Source organism: Chelonia mydas, chromosome 5 (genome assembly GCF_015237465.2).
Source record: "Chelonia mydas isolate rCheMyd1 chromosome 5, rCheMyd1.pri.v2, whole genome shotgun sequence".
Taxonomy (NCBI): Eukaryota; Metazoa; Chordata; order Testudines; family Cheloniidae; genus Chelonia; species Chelonia mydas.
The window spans coordinates 32542458-32569322 of record NC_051245.2 but is presented as its reverse complement, the minus strand read 5'-3'; the positions used below and the strand labels follow the sequence as shown (position 1 = coordinate 32569322).

At 40.4% G+C, this 26865-nt stretch overlaps 1 protein-coding gene across 1 annotated transcript in view; it reads right to left on the bottom strand.

Moving 5' to 3' along the window:
* Positions 1 to 26865, bottom strand: part of ITGA1 (integrin subunit alpha 1) — a 115200-nt gene that overhangs the window by 54665 nt on the left and 33670 nt on the right. Inside the window, exons 2-9 of the mRNA XM_027817392.3 lie at positions 16390 to 16510; positions 14485 to 14594; positions 13427 to 13515; positions 13218 to 13332; positions 12420 to 12547; positions 5788 to 5936; positions 4276 to 4426; positions 352 to 517 (exon numbers count right to left, since the gene is read on the bottom strand). Coding sequence (XP_027673193.2) covers positions 352 to 517; positions 4276 to 4426; positions 5788 to 5936; positions 12420 to 12547; positions 13218 to 13332; positions 13427 to 13515; positions 14485 to 14594; positions 16390 to 16510 — 1029 coding nt within the window. The remainder of the gene's footprint in view (positions 1 to 351; positions 518 to 4275; positions 4427 to 5787; positions 5937 to 12419; positions 12548 to 13217; positions 13333 to 13426; positions 13516 to 14484; positions 14595 to 16389; positions 16511 to 26865) is intronic.

The following is a 26865-nucleotide window of genomic DNA, read 5'->3' as shown; positions in this document are numbered from 1 at the left end:
TTATATTATCTTTAACACTTCAAACTCCACGTAAAGTTTCAAATAAATAAATAAATATAGGAGGAAGAGATTTGGTACTGTTGGTGTGTTACCACAATGGTGCCTAATACAGTGACCTTCTTTACTTTTTCCAGCCTACTGTCTCCATCTACTCAGCCTCGGAGCATAACATTTCACATCATCTGCCCTTTCTGATATGTATTGCAAGACAGCTGTATGACCAGCATGTTAAAAAATGAACATATAATGTATTGTACTTTACCCAGTACAATACATCCCCAAGAGTAGGTGATCCATTATTTACTTCAGTCATAATGCAAGGATACATTAAAATTTAAAGAAATTTCATACCTTCTAGGGCAAATATTCTCTCTCCAAGTGCTTCAACAATAGTAAGAAGAGCTAATTCATCTGAGACATTGAAGAAATGCTTTTCAGTAGGTTCACTTGCAATTGATTTTATTTCCTCCACAAATTTCTCTGTACTTAAATTTCCTCTGTTGTAGCTACCAAGAATCTAAGGCAATAAAAAAAATGTCAAGAATATATTTTACAAATTATATTTTAAAGACACATTTTAGGCAGATTGTCAGTGCATACTGGGAAATAGTACCTTAGCTTAATTCAATCCACTTAACACTAGCCCTACAGTGTCAGAAAAGCACTTTTGGTAATATGAGATCATGAATATTAACTTTAAAGTTTGTCTAGAAGTTGACGCAAACTCTCGTGTTCCCTTCAAAAAACCAGATTCTCACAAACATCAAATTTAAGGGAAATATATATATATATCCATAAACCTCCATTGAAGTGTGAATTTAGAGTGGGGCGTTCAAAAAAGCTCAACATGGCACTAACTCTGTTCCCACTGATATCTTCAAGGAGTACACAGTTATGTAGGGTGACCAAACATCCCGTTTTTAAAGGGACAATCCCGTATTTAAGACCTCCTGCAGGTATCCTGACTTTTTCTTAAAAACTGGCAAATTGTCCCATATTTTATGTCTCTCCTCCTCCCCCCCATATCAGTACTGGCGGGTCCTGCTGCTGGACAGATCCCTTCTCACGAGCCGCCCGCCCACCAGTGGTGATTGAGGGGGTGGTCCAGTAGCTGACGATGGGGGCGGGCGTGTGCAAGGCTGGTGGAGGGACGAAGATGCAGTGTGCAGGGCTGGCCGCTCCCTCTGCTGGTCGATCAGCACGGCCCCTGCTGCATGCCAGCTTTCAGCCAGCAAGGCCCCACCCCCCGTCCTGGTTCCAGACAGCAGTGGCTGTGCATTGAGAGCTGCGGTGGCTGGTGAGTGTAGGCAGGTGCCACATGGCAGCGGGTTACATGACGCCTCTGCTGCCCACCCATCGGCCCTTTACGTGCCCCACCTCTCACTGTCCTCTCCCTGCTTCGCCCCATCATCTCCCCCAGCCTTGCTGCTCCTCCATATCCTCCCCGGCGGGACACATCCCGTTCCCAGCTGTGCGGAGAACCAGCCCCTGGTCGGACCGTTCAGCTCACCAACAGCCTGGCCAGCAGGCTCCTTCCTTCCCCCACTGCCTCTGGCTGGACCAGCACCCTGGAAAAGCCCAAGACCCTCTGGCTTGTGGTGCTGGCCAGGAGGAGCCAAGCCCTGCATGTGCCAAAGCCCCGCTTAGTGCTGGCACAGGGAAGCTTCTCTGCCCCTCAGCTAAGTTCTGGAGTGGTGGTGAGGGAAGTGATTTCCAGCCTGTTTGTGCCCCGACCCTGCAGGCTTCACAGCAGCACCCCCGGGCAGGGGGCTTAGCACCCTCTTCATCCACCCTTCCCCCACCCTGGGTCCTGTCCTGTCCACAGGGAGCATGGGGTTTCTCCGTCCCCTAGGCACCCTCCCATGCTGAGCTGGGTTTACTGAAGCCCCTGCAGTCTCAGGGCCTTGGCGTACAATGCATCCTTAGGGCTTAATCCCTTCCTGCCCGTGCTGTAGCCGGGGGACCAGAGGCAGCTGGGTTTTATCGGTGGCCAGCAGCAGCCTGGAGGTGTTAGCTGCCTTTCGACACTGTGCGGGCAGGACGGGAAAAGTTGCTTCCAGCCACAGGGGAGTGTGTGTGGAGGGGACAGATGAGCTCTGCAAAGACAGGGACCAGGTCATCCCTTCCCCCACTCCTCCTTCCCTGTGGCTGGAGGCAGCTCCCATCCCTTCCCTCCTGCACAGTGCTGAAAAGCTGCTGCTGGCCACATTCTGGTGTGAACCATGGAAGAAATCTGGGGATGGGGGGCATGCGACCCTGAGCTTCTCCCCCTCCTCCACGTGTTGCCTTGGGAAGACACGGCGCCAAGTGCCAGGAGAGGCAGGCCTGTCCTGGGGCCCCAGCCAGTCATGGAGGGCAGAGAGCGCCAGGCAGGGAGGGTCAGGTTGGTCGGTCACTCGCCCCGTGTCAGAGATTTGTATGGGAGTGTGTGTGTGTCACCTTTCCCCGTGTGAACCCTAAAGCCTTAAAGATAAGAAGGTATATAAAAAGAATCCAACTACGCAGTATTGCTTTTTAACAGGGCCTCAGTCAACTTGATGTTAATTTGAACGTTTATGCTGCTTAGTTCCGACTGATTTCTATTGAACTCACTTGAATATGAGTAATTTTACCAGGTGTCCCATATTCAGCGTAGGGAAATAAGGTCACCCTACAGTTACGCCAAGGCCTAGTTTTTCTGAAAATACCAACCATATCCACCACAACAATCATTACCCTCATCCTTCCCTATATCCTACAACATTTCTAAATCACCCATTGAGTTACATCGTAATTCAGGCCACAACCCTACATGGGATGCACAATTTTAGTGAGGTCCTGTACAGGTGCAAGGGTCCACGAGCTCATATCACATTGCGGTATCAGGGCCATAGATTGTATGCCCTTTGGGGGCAGGAATATTCTCTTTTATTTAAGTGCCATGAAAATTTATTGCATTATAAAAATAAACAACAATAATGGGCACTTCTTTGCAGTGCTAATGACTAGACTCTAGAGAATGGTACTGGAAATCAGGACAGCTATGTTCTGTTCCCCGCTCTGTTGCCAACTTTGTGAGGTCTTTGTCAATTATGTAACCTCTCCATACCTCAGTTTACTGAACTGCAAAATGGGAACTTCCTTAATTCACGGGGATGTTGTGAAGGTTAATTAACTGAGCTTTCTAAAGCACTCTTAGATTCTTGGATACAATTTGCCCTGTGGATTACAGTATTATTTACTACTAGCGATGGGCCAGAAACTTACCTCCAGATCCTAATTCCTCTGGCCTTTGTGGAAGTACAGATCCAGATAGAGACCTGAATTTTGCTAGAGCCCATCAATAACTATGACATTTCAGCTCCACATGAGATTTTTAATTTGCTGAACTCTTGCTTAATGAAAGAAACCATCACCAAAGCCTCATGTGTTACCACCTGCCACTATTAAAATACTGGCAGCCTAAAACCAAATATTGTTTCCTCCTTTAAAACCTGTGATTTGTGCCATTTAGTTACACTGATGTTTAATATTTAAACAATTAGTAGTGAGCTGCTTGGCCTTGCAGGAACAGTACTTCCTGATAGTATTGTTCATGACTGGGGGTAGCAGGGAAATAGATTCTTGGATCTGGCAGTTATCTGCTCTGCTTACAAAACCTGGAAGCAATACAACTGTGGTGTTCCTGTTAGGAGCAGTAAAGAGAAATGTGATCCTGAAGAGGGATTAAAAATAAACTTTCTAAAAAAATCAACTAGTTAAATATGAGACTAATTCTAATGTATAGTTACAGTAGATAGTTCACACACAAAAATATTTAAGGACCTTATGTTTCTCTGCGGAGGTTATTTTCACATAGGGAATAAAATCTCAAATTTCATCTTCATTCTCTCCCGGCTTATAGGGTTTGCCCCCCTTCATGAGAGAGGCAGCTTCAATATCCTAATTGCAAATATCAATGAGGAATAAAATGATTAAAAACCTGACAGAGTCTCTTAAGAAGTTGCTGGATGATTCAGACTAATCCACTCAATTCACTTTTGCTCTTAACAAATAGATTACACACACACACAGACACAGACACACACACAGAGGATGAATTGATTGGCTTTTTCTGATGTATTATAAAATTTGAAAGATGTATTTTATGTTCTTTAAGTTTCTCTTATTTCCCCCTCTCTCTTGAGCAATTATAGCTCCATAAAGATGCTGTGAAATAAACTTTTAACAGGCATTACAATTTAAAAGATGAAACATGCTTTTAAGATCTAAATTTCCCTGTATCATTTCACTTACAGCAATAGAAAATCTCTGAATGTTTTCATGTTTACAGTCCTTAATCACGTCTGCTAATTTGTAGCTGTCGTGTGATTCCCCGTCAGTCACAATAACCATTACTTTCTTTACTCCTCTTCGTGCACCCCGAGCCTCAGTGAACGCCTCTTTCCTTTAGGGAACACACAGAGAACACAGAAAAGCAAAACACCACTCTGATTTCACAGAATTTTTAAAAAATGGATCAGAGACTAAACTACTTGCTATCAACCAATAAACAGAAGGGAGACATAAATGCTTAATCTGATCAAATGTTAAAATCTCACCCCTACATTCTTTTCTCTTTCTTTTATGTGTACTGTGATCTCTGTCTCTTTCAGTTACCTCACAGCCTAGCCTGATGGATTCACAGTGCTGATGAAACAGCTGTCCACATCAGTTGTATGAGTGTCCGATTTTGCATTTATTGTCTATCCAGCAGAAGCCAGAATTCATGTATTGCGGGTAAGGGAGGATTCCTAAAGTAACAGTATTCAGAAAAAAGAACTTTAATTCTCCCTGCATGCTCAGTGTTTGAGAGCCAGTACTTTCAGAAGCTTCTGATGCTCAGCATCCAATAGAATCGCAGATTCTTCTAAGTTTGGTTCTGAGAGAATGTCTCTTACAGCTTTTTACTACAGGATCTGTTTTACTGAAGAGTACCACAGTTCTAAGTAGAGCAACAGAAGCAGAAACATCAGTACTAATCCCTGTACCACTCAGCTTTAGAAGTACCCACGACTTTTGCTGTGCTCATTAACCTTCCCTTCAGTGAGGTTGCTTCCTTCTTCCCCCTCTCCCATTTGAATGCTTTGATCCTGACTGAAATAGGATGTTAAGGTATGAGGAGCAGATGAGGTCTGAATAAACTACAGAAGAGAACAAAATAATGTAATAAATTGCATTGTCAAGGGGCTTTTTGGTATATTGTGATGTTATTAAATACAATAATAGAACAATTAAAGCAGATGGTGTCACTCTAGAAGCAATATAGACAGACTCGTTAAATTCAGACGTGAATTCATGTAAATTTTGCTGACTTGTTTATTTAGAAAAAACAAAATTCTGGAAAAATCAAAATTTTTCATTTTGACATTTTTTAAATGAAACGTTTCAATTTTTCAGTTTTGAATGAATTTTTATTTCTAAGTTGCCTTTAATTTTATTTTAAAAATTCAAAAACCTTTAAAAATGGTCAGCATCAAAACAAATATTTTCATTTTGTCAAAATGATTCTTTTAAAATTTTCTATTTACTGAGCAAAAATTGGTTTTGGCTCTACTCTAAATTTACTCCTTATTTAAATTAAATCTACTACTAAAAAACTCCATTATTCACCTAGCTTTAGTGCAGATACAATGTAACCCAGATGCAAACTGCCCTGGATTTTGATTTGCAAAATCAAAATCTATAAAAACCAAATCTACAAACACATCTGATTTTATTCATCTCCACTGTAACTTATCCATACTTCATAAAATAGTATGCACTTACCTTGCTGTATCTATTCCAAGGGCTGTCATAGTTTGTGCTCCACCTCTTTGCTTTATCGCCTTGGATGCAATCAGTACTTCATCTGTTGTCATGTAAGTACTGAGGTTAAATTCATGGACTACCTTTTGCCCATATTGAACAATTCCAACCTGAAACAAGCAATTTCTGTTAAAAAAAGCCCTCAATAATGAACGTTTTTGCGATCATCAGTCTCTCTACTGGGTTAAATACATTCCTTTGCTGAAGGCCAGGGCAAGGGGTATGGACAACACAAGTCCTGGGTAGAGCTGTGTGAGTAACTGATTGGCAGGCAAAAAAGTCATCGGGTGAACTCAAAATGAAAACACTTCAAAATTTTCAATAAAACAAAAAAGAGAAAATAATTATTCAGGCCTAATGAAATGTTTTGTCCAGCCCCAAATTAAACATTTTATTTATTTTTTGAGTTTTTAAAACCTTTTTAAAAATAAAATTGAAGCTTTTTAAAGAATAATTTTGAATAAAAAAATTAAAACATTTCATTTAGAAGATGTCAAAACAAAACATTTAGACTTTTTCAGAATTTTTTTCTTTTTTGTTTCAGCCAAAACAATTCAGTGAATTTAACACATATTCATGAGCTGTTTAGGTTGACCTGAAGATACTTTTTTTTGGCAAAAAGAATTGCATCCAAAAAATTTCACTCACTTCTAGTCCTGGGGTAAATTTCTCCTAAGATAAATACATAGTTTGCATGTGAGTAGATATGGTTCGAAAACAACTATTGTGTTTCACAAAACATACTGAGGTTTTAAAATTTGGTTTTTGAATCTTTCACAAAAAGGGTGGGAGGTTAGGAGGAGCAAGACCCACCCCAGTATAGCTAAAAGCCTGGTGTTTAGGCCATTGACCAACTGGTTAGGAGACTCAGATTCAAGTCTGATTTAGGATAGAAAAACTGGGATAGAAAAACTCTGATTTGAATGCAGAGCCAGGCCAGTGTCTTAACTACCATGTTATAGAGAGTCTCCCTTTCACCAGTTTTGTTTTAAAAAAAAATTGTCTAGCTCTACAGGTGAGCTTACACAACTGCCTATGGAGTAAGAGGACATATTTCACATCCAATAATGCTAATGCTTTTAAAATACATTTCAGTTATATCCAATATATCATTTATACTAAACCTAGAGCAGAAGTATCACTCAGCTGATGTTTTCAGGCCCCAGCATGAGATGAAGATTACAGTGATCTTTAGCTTGATCAAGAGCACAGTGCTCTCTGATTTAAGGGACAGCAGGGAGGGTAGTTCAGGCTCAGGCCATCCTCCCAGCAGGAGGTAAGCCAAACCAATAGATTCTTTATGCCTGACATGCGCCAGAGGGGAGAACTTGAATAAAATGGCAGCTCCTGGAAAGAAGGGAAACCCAAGAAGACCTCAGCTGGACAAGTCTTTGTGTGAGAGATTGACACACTGAATTACAGCCAGTGTGCAAATGCCTGAGGGAACCTACTGCAAAAACTGAATGTAAAATAAAAAAAGATAAGCAATATTCCTAAATATTAATTAATTTCCCGCATTCATCTCAGTCTCTTTTAATGTTTTGGCAGGTTCTTGACAGCTTTTACTGGGAAAAATCCACACAATATTCCATTAGCATATTTCAATTTTATGTTAAGCTTTACGATTTATTGGTGTTATTTAGGGTAATGCACTATTATGTGGCATATTTATATTTCGCCCATCTATTATTAAAAGCTCTGTAACATTTAGGTATTGGGGATCAATAAGACCTCTATAATGTTTATACAGTCATATTATTTTATAGGTGGCTTGGTGTGTGTTTTAGACTTGCTTTTACATGTGTTTCTGAGACAATTTTATAACATTTCCGTCGGCTGTGAAAAGGTTTTGTTTACTAGCATTCAGACTGATGATGCTATAATGGGATAAATATCCTATACTGTGATAAAGTAAACATTGACACTGTAATAGTCTTATTAACCCCATGGTCCTGCTAGCAGTATGATTATAAAGGGATATGACAATAACAGAGAATCCTAACATCACCTTTAACTTCTGCAACTCAGATTTGCTTGCTTTTTCTAAAGGAAGGATATACATAAGTTCACCCCATTAAGATAAGCTGCACCCTTTTAAAATTGCCTCTAAAAATTCACTTCTGCTCCCATAATGAGGAATATCCAGGGGCTGTGTGCCCCTGTGGATTCTGCACAATGTGTATCTCTTGTTTAGGTTACACAAAAGACTGAGGCACACATGACATTTACTGCTCATAGAAGACGTGTGGCTAAAACTGTATCCCTTGTCAAAGATTAAATTCTGAACCCCTTGCCTCCGTTGCACCTAATTTTGTGGCATGTGTTTTAACTACAGTTGAAGGAGGAATGTGCCCAGTCAAAGGAAGCTGGCTTTCAGTGATTTCTTTTTCTTAGATAAGACCATTAAACCCATGATGGAGCTTCATCCCCCCTTATTTTCCATTTCATGTGGTAGCAGCCAATAAATTGGTACATGGAAATTAGCTCTATTCAATCATGATCTGGCTCTTGCATATAAAATAATTCCAGTGAGGTACTGTGAATATTTTAACAAGGGGCTCTCAAAACTTTCCCCGTTCACCTGTGATAAACTCAAAAGGCCACATCCTTATTCCCTACTTGGTTGTATTTTCATTGCTCTAGCCACACAAAGGGGACAGAGGCTTGTTTCAGCAATCAGCTGTGGATTCTCTTGTGTTTTAAGGAATCCCTGGGTGGCATAAAGCTGGTCTAGCCAGCTCCATGCCACCTGCTCTTGGTCCTCCTAGTGCAGGGGACAGGCCAAGAGCATGCTGGGGCCATGAATGAGTATAGGCAGAGCAAGCTGCACTCCAGCAAACCTAGGCTAATGGAATGATTCCCAGGAAACTATTACTGCCTGCACAAATAAGATCACAGCATTGAGGCTGCTCTAATTTGCGGTAGGGTCCATATCGGCCCCTGGATGCTCTCGGGATCAGGAAAGCGGAAAGGATGCTGGCTGCCACATATACCACCCCACCCCAGGAATGTCCTATGTATGTAGAGGTGCTTGTTTTTGCAGAGAAGAGAGGCAATAGACTAAGGAATTGATTCATTTGTTTTCCCTCTTCAAAGAAAATCATGCCCATAACCACGGAATGAAACAGCACCTCTTGACAAATGTATACTAAGAGCATTTGCTGAAAATGTTTACACTTTGTTTCTGAAAATCACACTGCATGTGTTGATAGTATAGCACAGCATTCAGCTTGTAAAATATGAAGGAGGAAGATGTGATGACGTTTTGGGAGTTCTGAGGAATCCTGCCCTGGGAGAATTTTTGAAAAAACCTGTCATCTGGTACAATCTAGTCCAAGGTGTCAAGGATACATCATCTCTGGCAGGGATAATTTACTGGTTTTCGAGAAAATTGTTACAGTCTTTGGCAAAGTGACAGAATCAGTTCCACCTTTTAAAATTAGACATAAATCTCTATTGTAATAGGAATGGAAGGTTGGGCTTTTGGGGGCTTTTATACTGGGCACACATCTGACTGATGTAACCTTACCTTAGTGGGACTATGATCCTGTCCAAACCCCCATACCTCATCAGACTACTAATCCCAATCTTATATGTAATATGAGTCTTGATTTACTTGGTTTACATATGTGAACTAGGATCCTATTAGTTAGGGGGCGGTATTTCTATGTTGCCTGAGAAAAACTAACATTTTTCCTCCCAGCTTTACTGACCACAGCTTATTGAACATGTTTTTTGACTCATGACTTATTGAACATGTCTTTGTCCTCTTCCCTTACATTCCACACATTTTTATTTTCCATGAGGGAATGGTTCTGTAATTGTCCCAAGTTCCTGTGCAAAAGTGCTGTAAGACTATTCAAGGAAAAGTTCTATGTTCTGCGTGACCGTTCTATTTTAAGACAAAACTTTTTGTGGCAATATATATTGTTGTTCCTTCTATTAATAAATACACTCCCTTGTTTGAAGTATATAAATTAGCTGTCCTAATAAATATACATGGAAACAATTGTATTTCTAAAAAAATAAAACAAAACAAAACAGTAAAATTTAAAGCAATGAAATGTCAGGACATTCCTCACTGGGATGTGGAGGAGGGAGAGAAAGAAAATTATTGGTTTTAGCCAACTTATTTGAGATGAGATTAAAAACTGAAAAAGCTTGGAAAGCAATAACAGATGGTTCATTTTTATGGATATAGAACCAGCTGAACTTTCCTCAGTAATGACACAGTCTGATTTATTCCATGGCATTTTGTTTGGTCTATCTTGCCCCTAATGAGTCAAACATAATGATCTTTAAGCCACCACTAAATCCTCCCTTCATACAAAACCTCCTTAATGCCACAATATTTTTTATACATGTAATGCCCTTTCTGTCTTTTGGAAATAAAAGTGATCATTAAGATACCACGGGGCACGTTTTATTAGCCCATTGATTCAGCCCGGTGGGGGGCATCATGAGGCACAAGCCACTTGCCCATAGCCCCCCAAAGTGTGAATTAATGCAGCAATAAAATAGGCCTGAGAGTCTTTTAAAATCATTGTAATATGGTTCCAAAGTTCTAATGAAACTTTTTTTGCTGTTCGGCATAGGGCTTGTGCCACAGGAAATAGCTCAGACAGGAGGGAAAAAAAGAACTTGTATGAAAAAGGCAGTAATGCTTTTTTCCTTTATTCATGATCCGCATTTTAACTTTCTCTTTGCTTTGGAGCTTCTCACCCCACTCCCCATTTTAATTGTTTCTTTCCTCCTATTTTCTCCATGACCCTTTCCCTTCCCACACCCCTCCTCCCGCCGCATATTCCTTCAGTTCTCTTCCCACCATTCAGAAAAAGCAACCACACTTGGCCCACACACTTGAGCAGCTCTGATGACCGCATGACCAGCAATAGCGATGTCACCTTTCAGTCTGAGTTTGGGGCACCATGATTGCTTCTCAAGTGGCCAGACTTCAAAGGAGAGTGCCACATTTCTCCTTCATTTCGGCTTCTGTTCTCATCAGCCATGGCTGAGACAACTGGGCTGCTTTGAACTCCAGCAGCTGGACTGCTTTTGAGCTGAACTCTTACATCTGATGCTGAACAGGGAAACATACATTACATGTCTGATGTACAAGTACAAGTTAAAAGCAGGCCAGCTGCCTCAGAAACTGCTGAGCACTCTGCTCAGTTAGGGAAAGAGACTGGAGAAGGAGGAAGTTCTTGTGGGAAAAACATATACAGCAATGTACTGTACTCTTTGTACCTGAATGTTTTAGCTATTGCTTTAAAATATCATTCTAAAGTAGAGAATGGAGGACTTTTTCTCTTTCCCTTTTACTCCATTCCTTTCTTAGTTATAGTGAGAAGACGAAATCTATCTAGCCGTAACTGCGATGATCATTTTTTCATGGAGGAGATAAACCAAAACACCCTAAGCAGACAATCAGAAAATGGTTGTGTAAAATTAATAGCCAAAGCCATATTATAAATTTGTTCGAAACTACAGTGTACAGCAGTGACCCAATTCTCCTGTCACTTGTGGAACACTGGGCTTGAAATCAGTGTAACTCCATAGATTTCAAAGTGCTCAGAAATTATAGTGATGGAGACAGTTGTACAAATCCAATCTGATCCAATCACATAGAATTTAAAGCAGTGTGAGTGAGAGTAAAATAAGGCCTACATGTTTAAAAATATAGATCAGAGGGGCAGAGGGCCCAGCCACAATCCTCTTCGCCTAGGCAGCAAGGGGAAAGGAGGAGAGATCCTGGCCACTCTTGGGGGAGAGGAGGGGTGAAGGAGAAGTCCTGGCCAGTCAGGGTCTCTCCAGTGGGAAGTAAGGGCAGATGTTCCAGCTGGTCCTGGAACAGGAGAGGAAATGGGGAGAAATCCTGGTGGTTCTGGTCTCTCCAAGGAGAGTGGAGGGGCTGGGAGGGGCAGGGGGGAAGTCTCAGACTATCAGGATCTCCCCAGTGAGAGGGGCGGGGTGGGATCTCAACTGGCCAGGGCCTCTCTGATGGGCAATTTAGTAATCTGGAATGAAATTTCCCATGCTCTCACAGCCTTCCTCCTATCTCAGTAGGAAGGGGATGTTTGATATGATGGCAGGGGTCCTGAGAAGAGGAAGGAAGAGCAGAACAGACTTGGCTACTCTGAGGCTTTCCCTCTACCCAGAATGCACATAGAGATGGTGCCTTGATAGGAAAGACGGCAGAGGCATAGAGATTCTCTGTCTTTTCCTGCTGCCATTGGCTAAGCTTGGGGAATAGAGGGGAGGAGAGAGTTGATTGTCTTTCATATCCTTATTCTACCTGTATGTGAAGGCCAGGGGGGCATGAGGCAGCAGCCATTCTCCTGTGGTTGCTGCTCGCCTTCCCCACCCCTGTAATGGAGGTGTTGTTTGAACAGTATTTCCAAGATGCTGTGGGTCTGAGCAGGAAGGAACTTTTTCTTTGCGGCAAAACTGACAAAGTGAGGATAAAATCATTTTTTTATTTTGACTCCTCATTGTAATAAACTCACTTTATTCTGCATGGACTCTCCTCTCGTTTTATTTTCCGTAAACCATATTTTTCTGCAAACAAGAATAATATCACAGCATCACTTTACCTGTGTTTGTTGAGGGCCTATGTCCATTTTTTTCAGAAGGCGGTTTAAAAATTCTGTGACACTCTCCCATGGGTAAATACTATTGGAACCATCAAGAACTATGACAATATCCAGTTGGGTCTTACATTCTGCAACATAAATTGCCAGATGAGAACTGTCACAAACAAGTGTCAAATGTATAATCATTGCACCAATAATTGTAGACATCACAATGAAGCCTGACTTTTAAAAATACATGTCTAAAACAAACTGGTTTTCAGCAATATTTGCTTTGCCATTTTAGTCCCAGGATTTTACATGTGTGAGTAGTCCCATTAACATTAGTAGAACATTGCATACAGAAAGTTAGGCATGTGTTTGTTTACAGGATTGGGATCTTTACTAAGGTAAACCCTTAATTTTCCAATTTCCTACTTTCCTACTCTAGCTCTTCCACTTAAACATGTCCTAAGATTTTGTAATGTATATCTTACCAGACAGGGCTTGTTAGATGTCTCCGTAACTTACTTTCATTATTTAAAGAAACTCTTCTGACCATAAGGAAAAGCATCAGGACTATTTTTAGCAATTATGTTTGGACATTACAAAGCATTCTAGAGATTGTTTACACTGCACATTTATTCCAAAAGTAGCAAGAAGTTAGCTTATATACTGACAATGAAAACATTTACTTAACTTGGTAATGCTGGTAGCCTGGAAAAATAGTTTATGCTTTTTGGTATGTCTGTGTGTATACATTTGTCTTGTTCAGTGCTTCATGCTTTCAAACACATGAGAACAGTACTGTGGTATGCATACCTTGTACAGATGGTGCAATGGCATTTACAACTTCAAATGTGGAACTGACGTTAGAACAGATGCCAGTTGTGTAATGCAAATGCCCACATTTGTAAGCGTAGAGAGGTCCACACGCCTTTAAGAAACAGAAAGAGTTAAAAGTTAGATAATGAAGCTTTTGGGATATGTATAATTCCCTATCAAAGTAAGGAATGTATTTATTTTCTTACCAGAAAGCCTCCTTTTGGGTTAGTCACTAAAGTTGTTCCAAGAGTCATGTTCTCTTTTACTTCCATGACGTTAGGAACTGAAGTGTCAGCTATAAATAGATCAAAATGTTAAGTATTTTGAAAAGTGAAAAGATGTTAAGTTATATGTCCTCCAGTATAAAGCTTCCAAACATAAAACACAGCTTGTTTTTGGTTCTATCAAGTATTTTAGCACTCCTCCTCCCACCGGAACAGTGATTAGGAGTATAATGAACAAGTAAACATGCCAAGACTGGCTTTCATCCCAGAATTTTGTCTGGGTCACTGTCTCAAATAGTTTTCCTGAACCACAAAAGAACGTAGAAATAGCAGTGCGATGAAAGCAGGAGATTACTGTTCACACAATTTTGCCAGTTAGAACAAATAAACATTACATCTTGTATAGAAGTCTGCTGTTATATATGTTATAGATTTTACATCGAAATAAATCACTGATAAGTAAGGGGTTTCAGTAAAGAATAAAACTAAATAATAAATCTGGTAAAACTCAGCTTGACAGTAACTCTTTTCCTGTCACTATCAAGGATCTCCAGATGCCAGCCACAGTTATGGTGGCAATCCAGGCTTACTCTAATTGACATATTAATTGCTTCATCCCTGTTCTGGTGAGACCACTTCTAGCCAGTGACCATCTCATCTAAAGCCCATTGAAGTAATTGGAAAGACTCTCATTGGCTTCAGTGGGGTTTGGATGAGATACTGAAAAGGTAATCCATGAAAATGGATTGAAATCACCAACACATTTCATGCAGACATAGGGCACTGAAGAGACTTGAAGAGAATACTATTGTTATTAATATTCAAATGTGCAACCTTGATTTGAAAGACTTCCTATTTCATTATCATGAGTTATTTTATCCCCCAGAATGTAAGCATTTAGCTACACAAATTTAGCTATCTTTTTTTGTAAACAATTTTAATAAAAAAAATTAGCTATAAACTTGCTAAGATGTCACCTCTATGAGAGCTCCACACACAGGATAAGGGTAGTCCTCTGCCACCCCTATTTTATTTCATACCTGGTAGGTTCAGTTTTATGCAACGTGATTGGCCCTTCCCTACAGGGCATTTGTAGACATCTCCTGTTCTCTTCTTGGGTTGGCCAACTAATGGAGAACCAATAAGTACCCTGAAAATGAAATAAGTCACATGAATTTTCTCCTCAAAGCATACATTCTTCCTTTTGTTCCATTAGTGGACATGAAAGTCATTACTGAGTATAATGCACCTTTATAAAACTTATTGGGGGGCCCATCTGCAGCAAGCTCTGCACAAGTGTGCAAGCTGGAGACACAGCTGGAAAAAATGGCATCATATTTTTAGTTCAGAGACAAAGAAAAGTAACCATGTTATCTTCTGCTCCTTGAGAAGAACACAAAAAAAGGAAAGAGGTGTGTAAGTGTATGTGTTCATGGATGTGTGGAGGAAAAGACAATGCCAAACGCCAAAGACATTTTGGGAGACAAAAGATTTGAAAAAGTATCTGCATTTGTCTTTTTTAAAACATCTTCTCTCTCCTCTCTTATTTTTTTTCCATTTTAGTTTAAATTACAATTTACAATGGTCTACAGCAGTGGTTCTCAAACTAGGGCCACTGCTTGTTCAGGGAAAGCCCTTGGCGGGCTGGGCCGGTTTGTTTACCTGCCGCGTCCATAGGTTCGGCCGATTGCAGCTCCCACTGGCTGCAGTTCACTGCTCCAGGCCAATGGGGGATGCGGGAAGCGGCGCGGGCCGAGGGATGTGCTGGCCACACTTCCTGCAGCCCCCATTGGCCTGGAGCGGCGAACTGCAGCCAGTGGGAGCCACGATCGGCCGAACCTGCAGACGCGGCAGGTAAACAAACCGGCCCGGCCCGGCCCGCCAAGGGCTTTCCCTGAACAAGCGGCAGCCCTAGTTTGAGAACCACTGCCTTAATGTATATTTAAAGAACCCACAAGCCAGAAGATCATGAAATAGTATTTTAAAAGGGGCACCTGCAGTTTCATTACTTTCAATACTTTCTAGTGATTCTGTAATAGCCAGCGTGAGACAGTAATATTGTACATAGCCTCATCAACAACCTGCGGCTATATTGGTACATTTGTGCATAAGATTAGTGAAGGTATTACATACTGATAGCCTGATCTAGCAGAATATATCTATTGCCAATGGGCCTCAAACCCGTAGATTGTCATTGGCTGTTTTCCTATCTTGTTCAGCAGAAATATTAGACTGCTGCAGAAGCCCATTTCAAAAATAGGGAAACCTACACAGAATGGTGAATGCTACAGAGCTATGCTTCAGTATTCCCAATTTTTGGGTCATTCAACTTCCAATTCAATCCTCTACCCAACCAGCAACGAGTGTGGGAACAGGAATAATTCTCAAAGATGCAGCTGCAGAGAGGACTATTAACTCCCTATCAACTGGACAGGTAATCGGACGGAGATAGTCTTATTCTGAATTCCACTCTCAGTGCAGAGGAGATGGTCCCCTTTCTGATTTGAGCTTTCTCATAGCATTGCCATCTCAGTGGAATATCTAGCATGACGTCATTCTGAAGAAGCAAAGACAGCAACAAACCTGGCTGAATAAAACTTTTATTTCAGAATGTAGCAGCCATGAGCAGAGGGTACAAAACACCAAACACCAATATAATAATCAAAGAAGACATTTCAGCCCAAATTAAAGGCTATTGTATTATTTGATATTTTGATCTAAAAGTCTTCCTCCAGGTTGGCATAATCAGTGGAGACAATCACTGACAGAACCCATTAGAGACAACCGTACAAAGCAAGGAAATATTTACCAGGACTATAGAAGGCAGAACCTGGCCCTTATTTACTGAAATTATTGAACAGAATACAGTTCCAATGTGTGCTATTCCTGTTATTAAATAGTTATTAAATACCATTAGGATATTATGCTATTTAGAAAAAACTCACCATTTTCCTTCCTCATTTTCATACTGTTGAACCGTGTACCCAAACATGTCCTCCACAGAGCCATTGAACGTCATTGCATTTTTGACATCAACATTGAAAGATGCACTGAGGTGAAGCAGAGCTGTTAAAAAAAAATTAAATTCAATGTAACATGAAACATTATGTTACTATGTATACAAATCAAGACCGAGTAAAGTGACCATTGTGATTTTGATTAAAAGTGATTTTACTGAGGTGGCTATTGGAGTCAGCCATTTTGCTCAAAATGGCATTTTTGAATAGCAGAAATAAATATTAAGCAACCACATTAAGTTTTAATTTTAGTTAATATTTGTTTCATAACTTTCCTTTATAAAAAATCTTCATTAATTTTAAAACAAAAATATAATGAGGATTCTGTTTCTGCAATAGCTGAATTGCAGGATTGATGCAAGAAAGCTAGATAAAACAGAATTATAAATTGTGGAATGGGAGAACTGGTTGGATTCTGGATGGATGGATTTTGATGACTCAGGATCTCTTCCTATCTGTTAATTAAGTGCGCTCCAGGAAGGTAATAATAAGGTTCACACTTTGGGTGTAATTTTTGACCATCAGCAGAATATGGAAGAACAGGCTTTTAGCACCAGGCCAGAAGTTGTACATTTTAATTCTACATATAGAGTTCATCATGATGATCCATGCCTTTGTGATATCTGTGCTTGACTATTCTAATAGCCTATCAATGCTCAGTCAGAATGGCTTATTGCAATTAGAGTCTGACTTGTTCCTTGTGCTAGAGGGTATGGCAACAGCAGCTGTACCTGCGATCTGATCACTGGATTACCAGTTAAACTGCCCCAGAGTAAACTTGAGGGGCAAAGCTGTGTCTAACTGATAGACTGAGGATGGGCTGGAGGATGGGCTAATTAACCCATTAACCCAGTAAGTAGAAACGTGCAAGAAGAAAGTGGTCAGTGGGAAGAGAGATTGGTAGAGTTTTCAGAGTCAGAAGAGATCTGTTGGAGGGAAGATGCCTTCTCCACTCCTTGGCTGAGTGAGCTAAGGATAGGGTGACATATGTCCAGTTTTAGCTGAGACAGGCCCTTTTTTAAGCCCTGTCCCAGCTGTCACGACTTTTTTGGCAAAACTGGGCATTTGTCCCATTTGCTCTTGCCAACTGATCATCAGTTAGCAAGAGCAATCTGGACAAATGCCCAGTTTTGCCCAAAAAGTGGGGTGTGACCCCTAGTGGAGCACAGAGGAACGTGCAGGGGTGCAAGCGGCAACGCCATCCCCATGCAGGAGGGAGAGCTCAGGAGAGTGGCCCGGGCTGAGCCCATATAGGCAGGCAGCGGGGGCGGGGCGGGGCTTGGGCCAGCCCTGCACATCAGGGAAGAAGGGAGGAGGACCTCAGGTCGGTTCCCTGCAGAGTCCCATTTTCCCTTTGGGAAAATATGGTCACGCCAGCTAAGGAGTGTGTGCTATTGTAAATACTGAGCTGCACAAGTCTGTAAGGCTGGTGGGAAAGAGCATTGCAAATAAGTTGCAAAAGGTGTTTGACCAGCAGAAGGACTCTGAGTGGTTTGTGACTAGAAAAGAGACAGGAGTGGGATGATGCCCTGTCATATTCCTTTAACACTTCATTATTTTTTATAAAACTACTTTTCACAGCCTGACATTACTCTGGAGGGTAAATCTCTTGGCATCATCGGCAGCTTTTGCTACTTGGGTTCTATGATCAGCAGGAATCTTGATCTTCAGACTGAACTAACAGAATCAGAAAAGCAGCTAAGAATTTCTGGCTATTACAGAAACGCGCATGTAATAACAGCAAACTATCAGCTAAGGTGCAGATGAGACTTGTGTGCTGTCATCCCTGCTCTATGGTTCAGAAACATGGACTACATATGCTAGGCACATCAGGACGCTGAACAGCTTCTACACGAGATGCTTGTATAAGATTCTGCAAATAAAGTGAGAAGACAAAATACCAAACACAGAGGTGCTAGAGCGTGTGGGATTGACACACTTAGAAACTACTACCAAGAAGAGGACGTTGTGATGGCTCGGTCATATCAGGAGAATGGGTGGAGGCCATATCCCCAAGAATATTTTTTACAGGGAGATTCAAGACAGCACTAGAAAGTGTGGTCACCCTTTATGGCTGTACCATTATGTGTACAAAAATGATCTGAAGTTATTCAACATCAATGTAGACAGCTGGGAGGAGTGCACAGAAGCCCCCTTTCAGTCTGGAGGGAACATCTGCACTTGGTGCAGCTCAAGATGAAGTGGCTTTGATCCAGAGAATGGAAGCAAAGCAAAAAAGAAGAAAGCTGTAATCTTGGACTCCAACTCTGACAACACGTACATCTGTGAAACTTGTAACGAGCAGTGTCGCTCTCTAATTAGGCTTCTCAGCCATAAGTCTGACTAGACCTTTTATACATACACCATGATCCAGTGAATCGACAGTTGCCAATATATATCCTTGCTCTAGGAAAATTAGTTTCTTCTGAAGGAGATAAAGAAAGTAGTAGGGGAAAGGATATAAATACCTATTTTCAACTATTTTATAATACTTATTTTAAAAAAAATCCCTAAGCTGTTTGGACCCATTTCTTCTCTCGTCCCCTATTTCACAAGACATTTCTGGCCCAGCAGATAATTTTAATTCATTTCCCTTTCATAAAGTCTACTTTTGGAATATAGAACAACTCCCAAGCTTTTACACAGAAAAATAAGGTACAAGTGGCTGAAAGGGACACAAACTGTTGCTGAAATGATCTCAGTTATCACAACAGACTATGAGGAAATGGATCCTCACATACGCACGTGATATACTATTATAGATTTTACATATTGTTTGGGTATGGCTGCGGATGCTGATTCTTCAAAGCCTCATTCCAATTGGCCAGTTTGGGCATTTTAATGATATCACACCTGTGCACCAACTCTCAATAGGGTACACCAACGAAACACTCAGAGAAAATCCCTAGATACCTATTATATTAAATGGATGGGAGAATATTGTTTGGAGACATAATGATAATAAAGGGACAGGGAAAAGTAGCGTGAGGACAGCAGAAACCAAGCTAGCTTTAAGGTTGGAGTTACTGCCTACTAGGCATAAGATTGAAAGGATGGATGCAAAGCCTTCTCTGCTGAATGCTTGCAACAGAAATGTTTTCCCCTGATTCACCAGAGAACATCTATGGTACTCCTCAGGGCAAAGCTCAAAACCTTGCTTCCTTTATAGTTTGTGTTGTTTATTGATTGATTGATTGTTTATTTACTGTATGTTGGAGTGGATTCCTTTCCCATTCCCTTTCACATTCACACACAGTTATACCTGGAGAGCATTACCCTTTTTACATTACTGTACCATTCTTCTGTTCTGGGACCATTGTGTCTAAAAATTAAACTTCATTATGTAAAGTTCTTCATCTGCATGTAAATCAGTATCAAAGAGGATCTTAGCTTACAGTCATTTTCATGGGTTTCATCTATCTGCAGTTCTAATGTAAAATATGAAGTCACAAAAGATCTCCATTGCCCTTATTAAACTCAGGAATTGCCTATTTGAATACAACATGATTTTCAACATAAGTCATAGTGTATGCATGAAGGATATTGTGAAGAGCTTTCAGCCAAGTTAAATTCCAAAATGCTGGACTGAAGAAAATGGTTTTCTTGTAATACTACAATTGTCCTGTCTGGAGTGTTTGCAAATATGACCATGCTTTTTTATTTATAATATTTCTTTATGGGATGAAACTGTAATTTCTCATACAACTACATGTTCTTATCATGAAAGTATTTGTCTGCATTTTTGTGAGCACTGCCAGAATTCTAACCATTAGCCTCTTGTGGATTGTCTCCTTGCCACACATACAACTTCATACTGTTTTGTTATGTCCGTTCCACACAATGATGAAGAATGACTATTCAGATTGACTTCTCCTAATTTAATTATAAAAGTTTATCAATTCTTAAACACATGGCATGTTTTCAAACATGAGTGTGTAAAAAAATTCAAGCAGACAGAGCTGGTGGTCCACATAATATTGTGTGAAATCAGGACCATAAATGCGAAATTATATGTTATCTAGCTCCCCTTCGTGTTTTGGCATTTTGTGTCAATGACCCTATTGATGAATATGTACATGAAAAATGGCCAGATTATCAAAATATCAAGTTCACAGGTCAAAGCCAAGACCTTATTGCAAAACTAGGGGAAGTGACCTATCTAATGACCAACCAAGGATGACCATTCATTCATACTTTCAGAATCCCCACACCCTATGCAAGGCAGAGTTTAGAGGCCAGATTCTGCTCTTGTTGACAGTGGTGTAAATATAGAGTAATGGTGAAAGTTGCTCTAAATTTCAATACTGTAAATGCTGCTCTAGGACTAAAAGGCTCCCACTGATCTCTGTGGTGCAAGATCAGATATTAAGTGTGTAAAAGTAACCTAATGTGAAGGAATCAAGAAAAAGGTAAATAATCAAGAACTATTTACATGCTATTACAACTATTTTAGTAAACAATTATACACTTAAACTTAATTTAATCGCAAAAAGTAATTGATGATTTTAAATATTTATTGAAGTTAAACAACTATGTAAAAATACACATATCAATATGTAACAGTTGTTATAAATCAGTAAATTGTCTAAATAACCAGTGGTCATTTAGATACAACTTTCTTACCAAGCCTAAAATGAAGTGATATGTGAACCTCATATGTGAACCCTTGAATATTCAAATGTTCAATACGGTACTTATTTGCCTTTCTGAAACAAACTCACAAATACTCTTTTTGTGGTATTTTTGGCTCTAGCTTGGGAGGAAATAGCCTAAGAATTGCTTTTCTTGTGATATTTTAACTCTGCAGATTCCAGACAGTATGAGGCAGTGCAGAAAGTCAAATTTTAAACCTCAGAAATGATTTATTATGGGTTTGAGTTGAGGGCTGAGCAAAAAGTTTTATGGTAGGATGTTCTGAGGAGAAAAGGACAGGGATTACTGGGGAAAAAAAAAAGACTACTTAGCACAAGTCCCTCTCATTAAAATATTAAGGACCATATTGTGTTACACTTATTGATGCTAAGTAGTTCTTTACACAAGAAGTTCCATGGAATGGTTGTGGAATCTGCTCCTTAAAGTTCAAGAGCTTTGTGATAGATATAAATATGTAACTTGTTATAAAAATGACTTGTTAAATCTCAAATATTTTAAAATAATCAACTGGTACAATGAATTTTTGACATTGTCTTACTATAAGGCAAAAAGGGAATCCGGTCTACTGGTTAGAGAATAAGACTGGGATTCAGAATGCCCACTTTTCAACTTCATTTAAATAGCTTGCCATTGACTCAGTGTACGGCCTTGCATAAATTACCCAACATCTCATGCCTCAGTTAACCCACATGTAAAATGTGGACACTTCACAGGAGTGTTATAAAGTTTAATTCATGGATGCTTGTACAGTGCTCCCTGGAAGAAAGATGTTTCTATATAAATTCAAAGCACAACTATAATAATTCCTATTCCACAGATAATAATAATAATAGAAACAATAATAGAATTACTGGAACTAGTAATGGAGAGACATAGGCCCTCTTTATTCCCTGTGTAACTCTTAATTTCAACAGTTTACAAGAGATGAGAGTTGCTCTCCTGTATAAGACTGGGAAATCTAGTGCCCTGATAATATAGAATGGTTCCTGATAGCATCTTTTGCCATGCTTTGTTTCAATTATCTTCATGGATAAGACTTCCACCTTTACCCTTGAAAGATTATAACAGAGTTTTATAATCGTAATCCACTGGGTGACTGTGACTCGGTGTGAGGACCCAATTCATTTCAATTAACAAAACAAAGAGAAAAATAAATGTTGTCTAGCTTCACAATACTGTAGACCAGTGGTTCTCAAAGCTGGTCCGCCGCTTGTGCAGGGAAAGCCCCTGGCGTGCCGGACTGGTTTGTTTACCTGCTGCATCCGCAGGTTCGGCCGATCGCGGCTCCCACTGGCCGCGGTTCGCCGCTCCAGGTCAATGGAGGCTGAGGGAAGGGCGGCCAGCATGTCCCTTGGCCCGCACCACTTCCTGCAGCCCCCATTGGCCTGGAGTGGCGAACCGCAGCCAGTGGGAGCAGCGATCAGCCGAACTTGCGGACGTGGCAGGTAAACAAACTGGTTTGGCGTACCAGGGGCTTTCCCTGAACAAGCAGTGGACCGGCTTTGAGAACCACTGCTGTCGACAATGTTTCTTGTAAAAACAGAATTTTTTGTGATGAATTGGGTCTTTAGAAACTTACTAGAAGAAATTTGAATAGAGTTTTGATACCAGAGTGTCCAAATGGAGAATACATTCATATCAGCTGTACTTTTATTGTACAGAAAATTAAAGGAAATACATATATGAGCCTTCTTACGAGTTCAAACTGTGTTCTAATGCAATGCAGAAAGCTGTAATATACTAAACTTCAAAATACAGTCAGTGAAAGGAACCTGGACACCCTAACGCTCTCCATAATGGATAAAAGTAAGATTACTAAAGATGGTTGGGAATTTTCAACAAAACATTTTTTCATCAGAAAACACTCATTTATCAAAACTGAAACTGTCCATGGGAAAGGAGTGGTTTCAAAGAATTTCTCATTTTGAAAAAAATTGGGATAGTTTCAAAATTGACAAGATGTCTCATTTCAATATTTTTTTAATTAAAAATTCATTTTTTCCAGTTCAAAAGGACTTTGTTTCAAAATTTAAGCTAAGTGTAGTAAAAGAAAATTAAAGATCAAAATCAAAACATTAACCCAAACCGATTTTTGTTGTCGTCTTTTTATAAAAAAACTTTCAAGATTTACTTTTTCATCTAATTTGGTATAGGATTTTTTTTTTCAAAATCTCAATTTTTTTCCTGGGATGGGAAAATGTTTCTCACCCAGCTTGAATGCAAATTAGATTAGGAAGCAGGTGTAGGGTCAAATCCTGGCCCCAGTGAAGTCAATGGGAGTTTTGCCATTGACTTCAATAGTACCAGGATTTCATCTGTATTATACACAGGAAGGAGAAACACTGATATAGGATTACATAATATCACACACACATGTCTTCCCAGTCCTTTACTTGCTTCTTTTCTTTTATTGTCTCAAATTCAAACTCCTCATTCTTCACTTCAAGGCCTTGCACAAGCTCACTCCTACCTACATCTCTGGTGTCATTTCCTTCCACTCCCTATCTTGATCCCTGCACTCCTTCTAATGCTCTCTCTTTACTGATCTGTTCATTCTCCTTTTCTCACTCAGCTTTGTTCCTCCTCATTTCCTATTACTGTAGTGACCAGGGCATGGACAGTCATGCCTAGTAGTCAGAGCAGGAGTCAGGCCTAGCTGTCAGAGCCAACGGTCAAAACCTAAGACAGCATCAGGTGCTCAGCCAGGGGCCACAGCCAAAGACAAAGCCAGGGATAAGGTGGAGGAGTGGGGTCCTGGAGTAGGGTCCTGGAGCTGGACAGGACAGCAGGAACTGGGAATAGATGGAAGTCTGGGTTAGGATGGAGGACAGGAACCAAGAACAGGCAGAAATACAGGGCTCAGGAGTCAGGTAAGCAGGAGGGCTCCACAGTAGTAGCCAGCCAGGGATTCCTTTACCTGCTCAGACAACTTCCTGGTTTATATAGCACTCGTCAGCCAATCAGGGGGCTGGATATTTGCCTCAATCAGGAACCTTTGTAGTGGGGCCCCCTGCAAGCTGACCCTTCCCAGTTTACTCAGGTGAGCTATTGGGTAACAATTGTGGCCTGAGCACTGCCTAGGACTCCATGGGACCTGGGCATGAAGCCAGTGATCCCTCAGAATTACCCTCTGTGCTTGCCTCGTAGTCATTAATGAAAATATTGACGAGTACTGATGCTAGAAGAAACTCCTGAGAGACGCTACTAGATACATCTCCCCACTTTGACAGCAAACCATTGGTAATTACTCTGAGTACAGTTTTTCAGCCAGTTTTACACCAACTTTATAGTAATTTCATCTAGACCACATTTCCATGGTTTGCTTATGAGAATGTTATATAAGCCTGTGTCAAAAGCCTTACTAAAAATCAAGATGTCCCCCCACATCCCAGTAACCCTGTCAAAGAAGAAAATTAGTTTGGCTTGGCATCATTTGTTTTTCTAAATCCACATTGGTTATTACTTATAACTAAGGCTACGATTATGTCACGTAGGTCACGGAATCCATGACTTACATTGACCTCTGTGACATTTTCTTCCCCGGGGTTGGAGCTCCCAACCAGCCCAGCCCCTGCAGCTCCCAGCCCCCACCCTGGGACCCCTCAGCTTCCCAGCCACGGTGGGGGGACTCCCCGCAGCTCCCCAGCCCCGACCAGGGGACCCTGCAACTCCCAGCTGCCCTGGGGATGAGGGGACCCTGCAGCAGCCCAGACCCGCAGGCAGGGGGACCCCAGAGCTCTCACGCACCGCAGCAATGGGGGACCCGGGAGCCCCAGAAACAGCAGGTGCTGAACCTGCCTACTCCTTTTGCCAGGGATATTTTTACTGAACGTCAGAGACAGGTCACAGGCTTCTGTGAATTTTTGTTTATTGCCCATGAGCTGTCCATGATTTTTACTAAAAATATCCATGATAAAAATTTAGCTTTACTTATAACTCTATTATTCTCTTGGTGCTTACTGGAACAAATTATTAAATAATTGTCTTGTATCTTTCAAGGTATCAAAGTTAGGCCAACTGGTGTATAATTCTTCAGGTCCTCTCTGATCCCCTTTTTAAAGATAGGTACTATGTCTCCGTTCTTCAGTCCTCTGGGACGTCATATGTCCTCCAGGAGTTCTCTAACACAATTACTCATAGTTACAAGATTGTTCCAACTCGTTTCAAAAGCACCCTAGGGTGAATTTCATCAGGGTCAGCCAATTTGAATACAGCTAATCTATCCAAATATCGCTGAACCTGTTCTTTCCCAATTTGACTTGTGTTTCTTCCACTTATTGTTAATATTAATTGTATTAACTATCCGGTCACCCTTATTCTTTTGTAGCCAGCCTTGCAAGGTATTTACGTGCCAGATATGCTAAACATTCATATGTCCCTTCATGCTTTGGCCACCATTCCAGAGAACATGCTTCCATGCTGATGATGCTTGTTAAAAAAAGAATGCATTAATTAAATTTCTGACTGAACTCCCTTGGGGGAGAACTGTATGTTTCCTGTTCTGTTTTACCTACATACTGCCATATATTTCATGTTATAGCAGTCTTGAATGATGATCTAGCACATGTTCGTTTTAAGAACACTTTCACAGCAGATTTGACAAAACACAAAGAAGGTACCAATGTGAGATTTCTAAGGACAGATACAGCACTCGACCCAAGGCTTAAGAATCTTAAGTGCTTTCCAAAATCTGAGAGGGATGAGGTATGGAGCATGCTTTCAGATGTCTTAAAAGAGCAACACTCCAATGCAGAAACTACAGAACCCTAACCACCAAAAAAAAAAAAAAAATCAACCTTCTGCTAATGGCATCTGACTCAGATGATGAAAATGAACATGTGTCGTCCTGCTCTGCTTTGGATTGTTATCGAGCAGAACCTGTCATCAGCATGTCTTCTGGAATGGTGGCTGAAGCATGAAGGGACATTTGAATCTTTAGTGCATCTGGCATGTAAATATCTTGCGATGCCGGCTATAACAATGCCATACGAATGCCTGTTCTCACTTTCAGGTGAGATTGTAAACAAGATGTGGGCAGCATTATCTCCTGCAAATTTTAACCAAACTTGTTTATCTGAGCGACTGGCTGAAGTAGGACTGCGTGGACTTGTGGGTTCTGTAAACTTGTAAAGTTTTACATTCTTTTATTTTTAAATGCAGTTATTTTTTGTACATAATTGTCCATTTGTATGTTCAACTTTCATTATAAAGAGATTGCACTACAGTACTTGTATTAGGTGAATTGAAATATACTATTTCTTTTGTTTTTTACAGTGCAAATATTTGTAATCAAAAATAAATATACAGTGAGCACTGTACACTTTGTATTCTGTGTTGTAATTGAAATCAATATATTTGAAAATGTAGAAGACATCCAAAAATATTTAAATAAATGGTATTCGATTATTGTTTAACAGTGCGATTAATCACGATTAATTTTTTTAATCGCTTGACAGCCCTACTCCCAATGTATGTATAGTACCTCTTTTTACTGCCTTTTATGTCCCTTGCTAGGTGTAACTCATTTTGTGCCTTACCCTCTATGATTTTGTCCCTGCATGTTTATTCTATTCTTTTATACTTATCCTAAGCAATTTATCCATGTGTCACCAGCTTCCTCCTCTTCTTCCTGTCTTTCTTTTGCATCAGGATAATTTGAAGTTGTGCCTTTAATATTTTCTCTTTGAGAAGCTGCCAGCTCTCCTCAACAACTTTTTCCCCTTAAATATTCGTCCAATGGAACCTTACCTA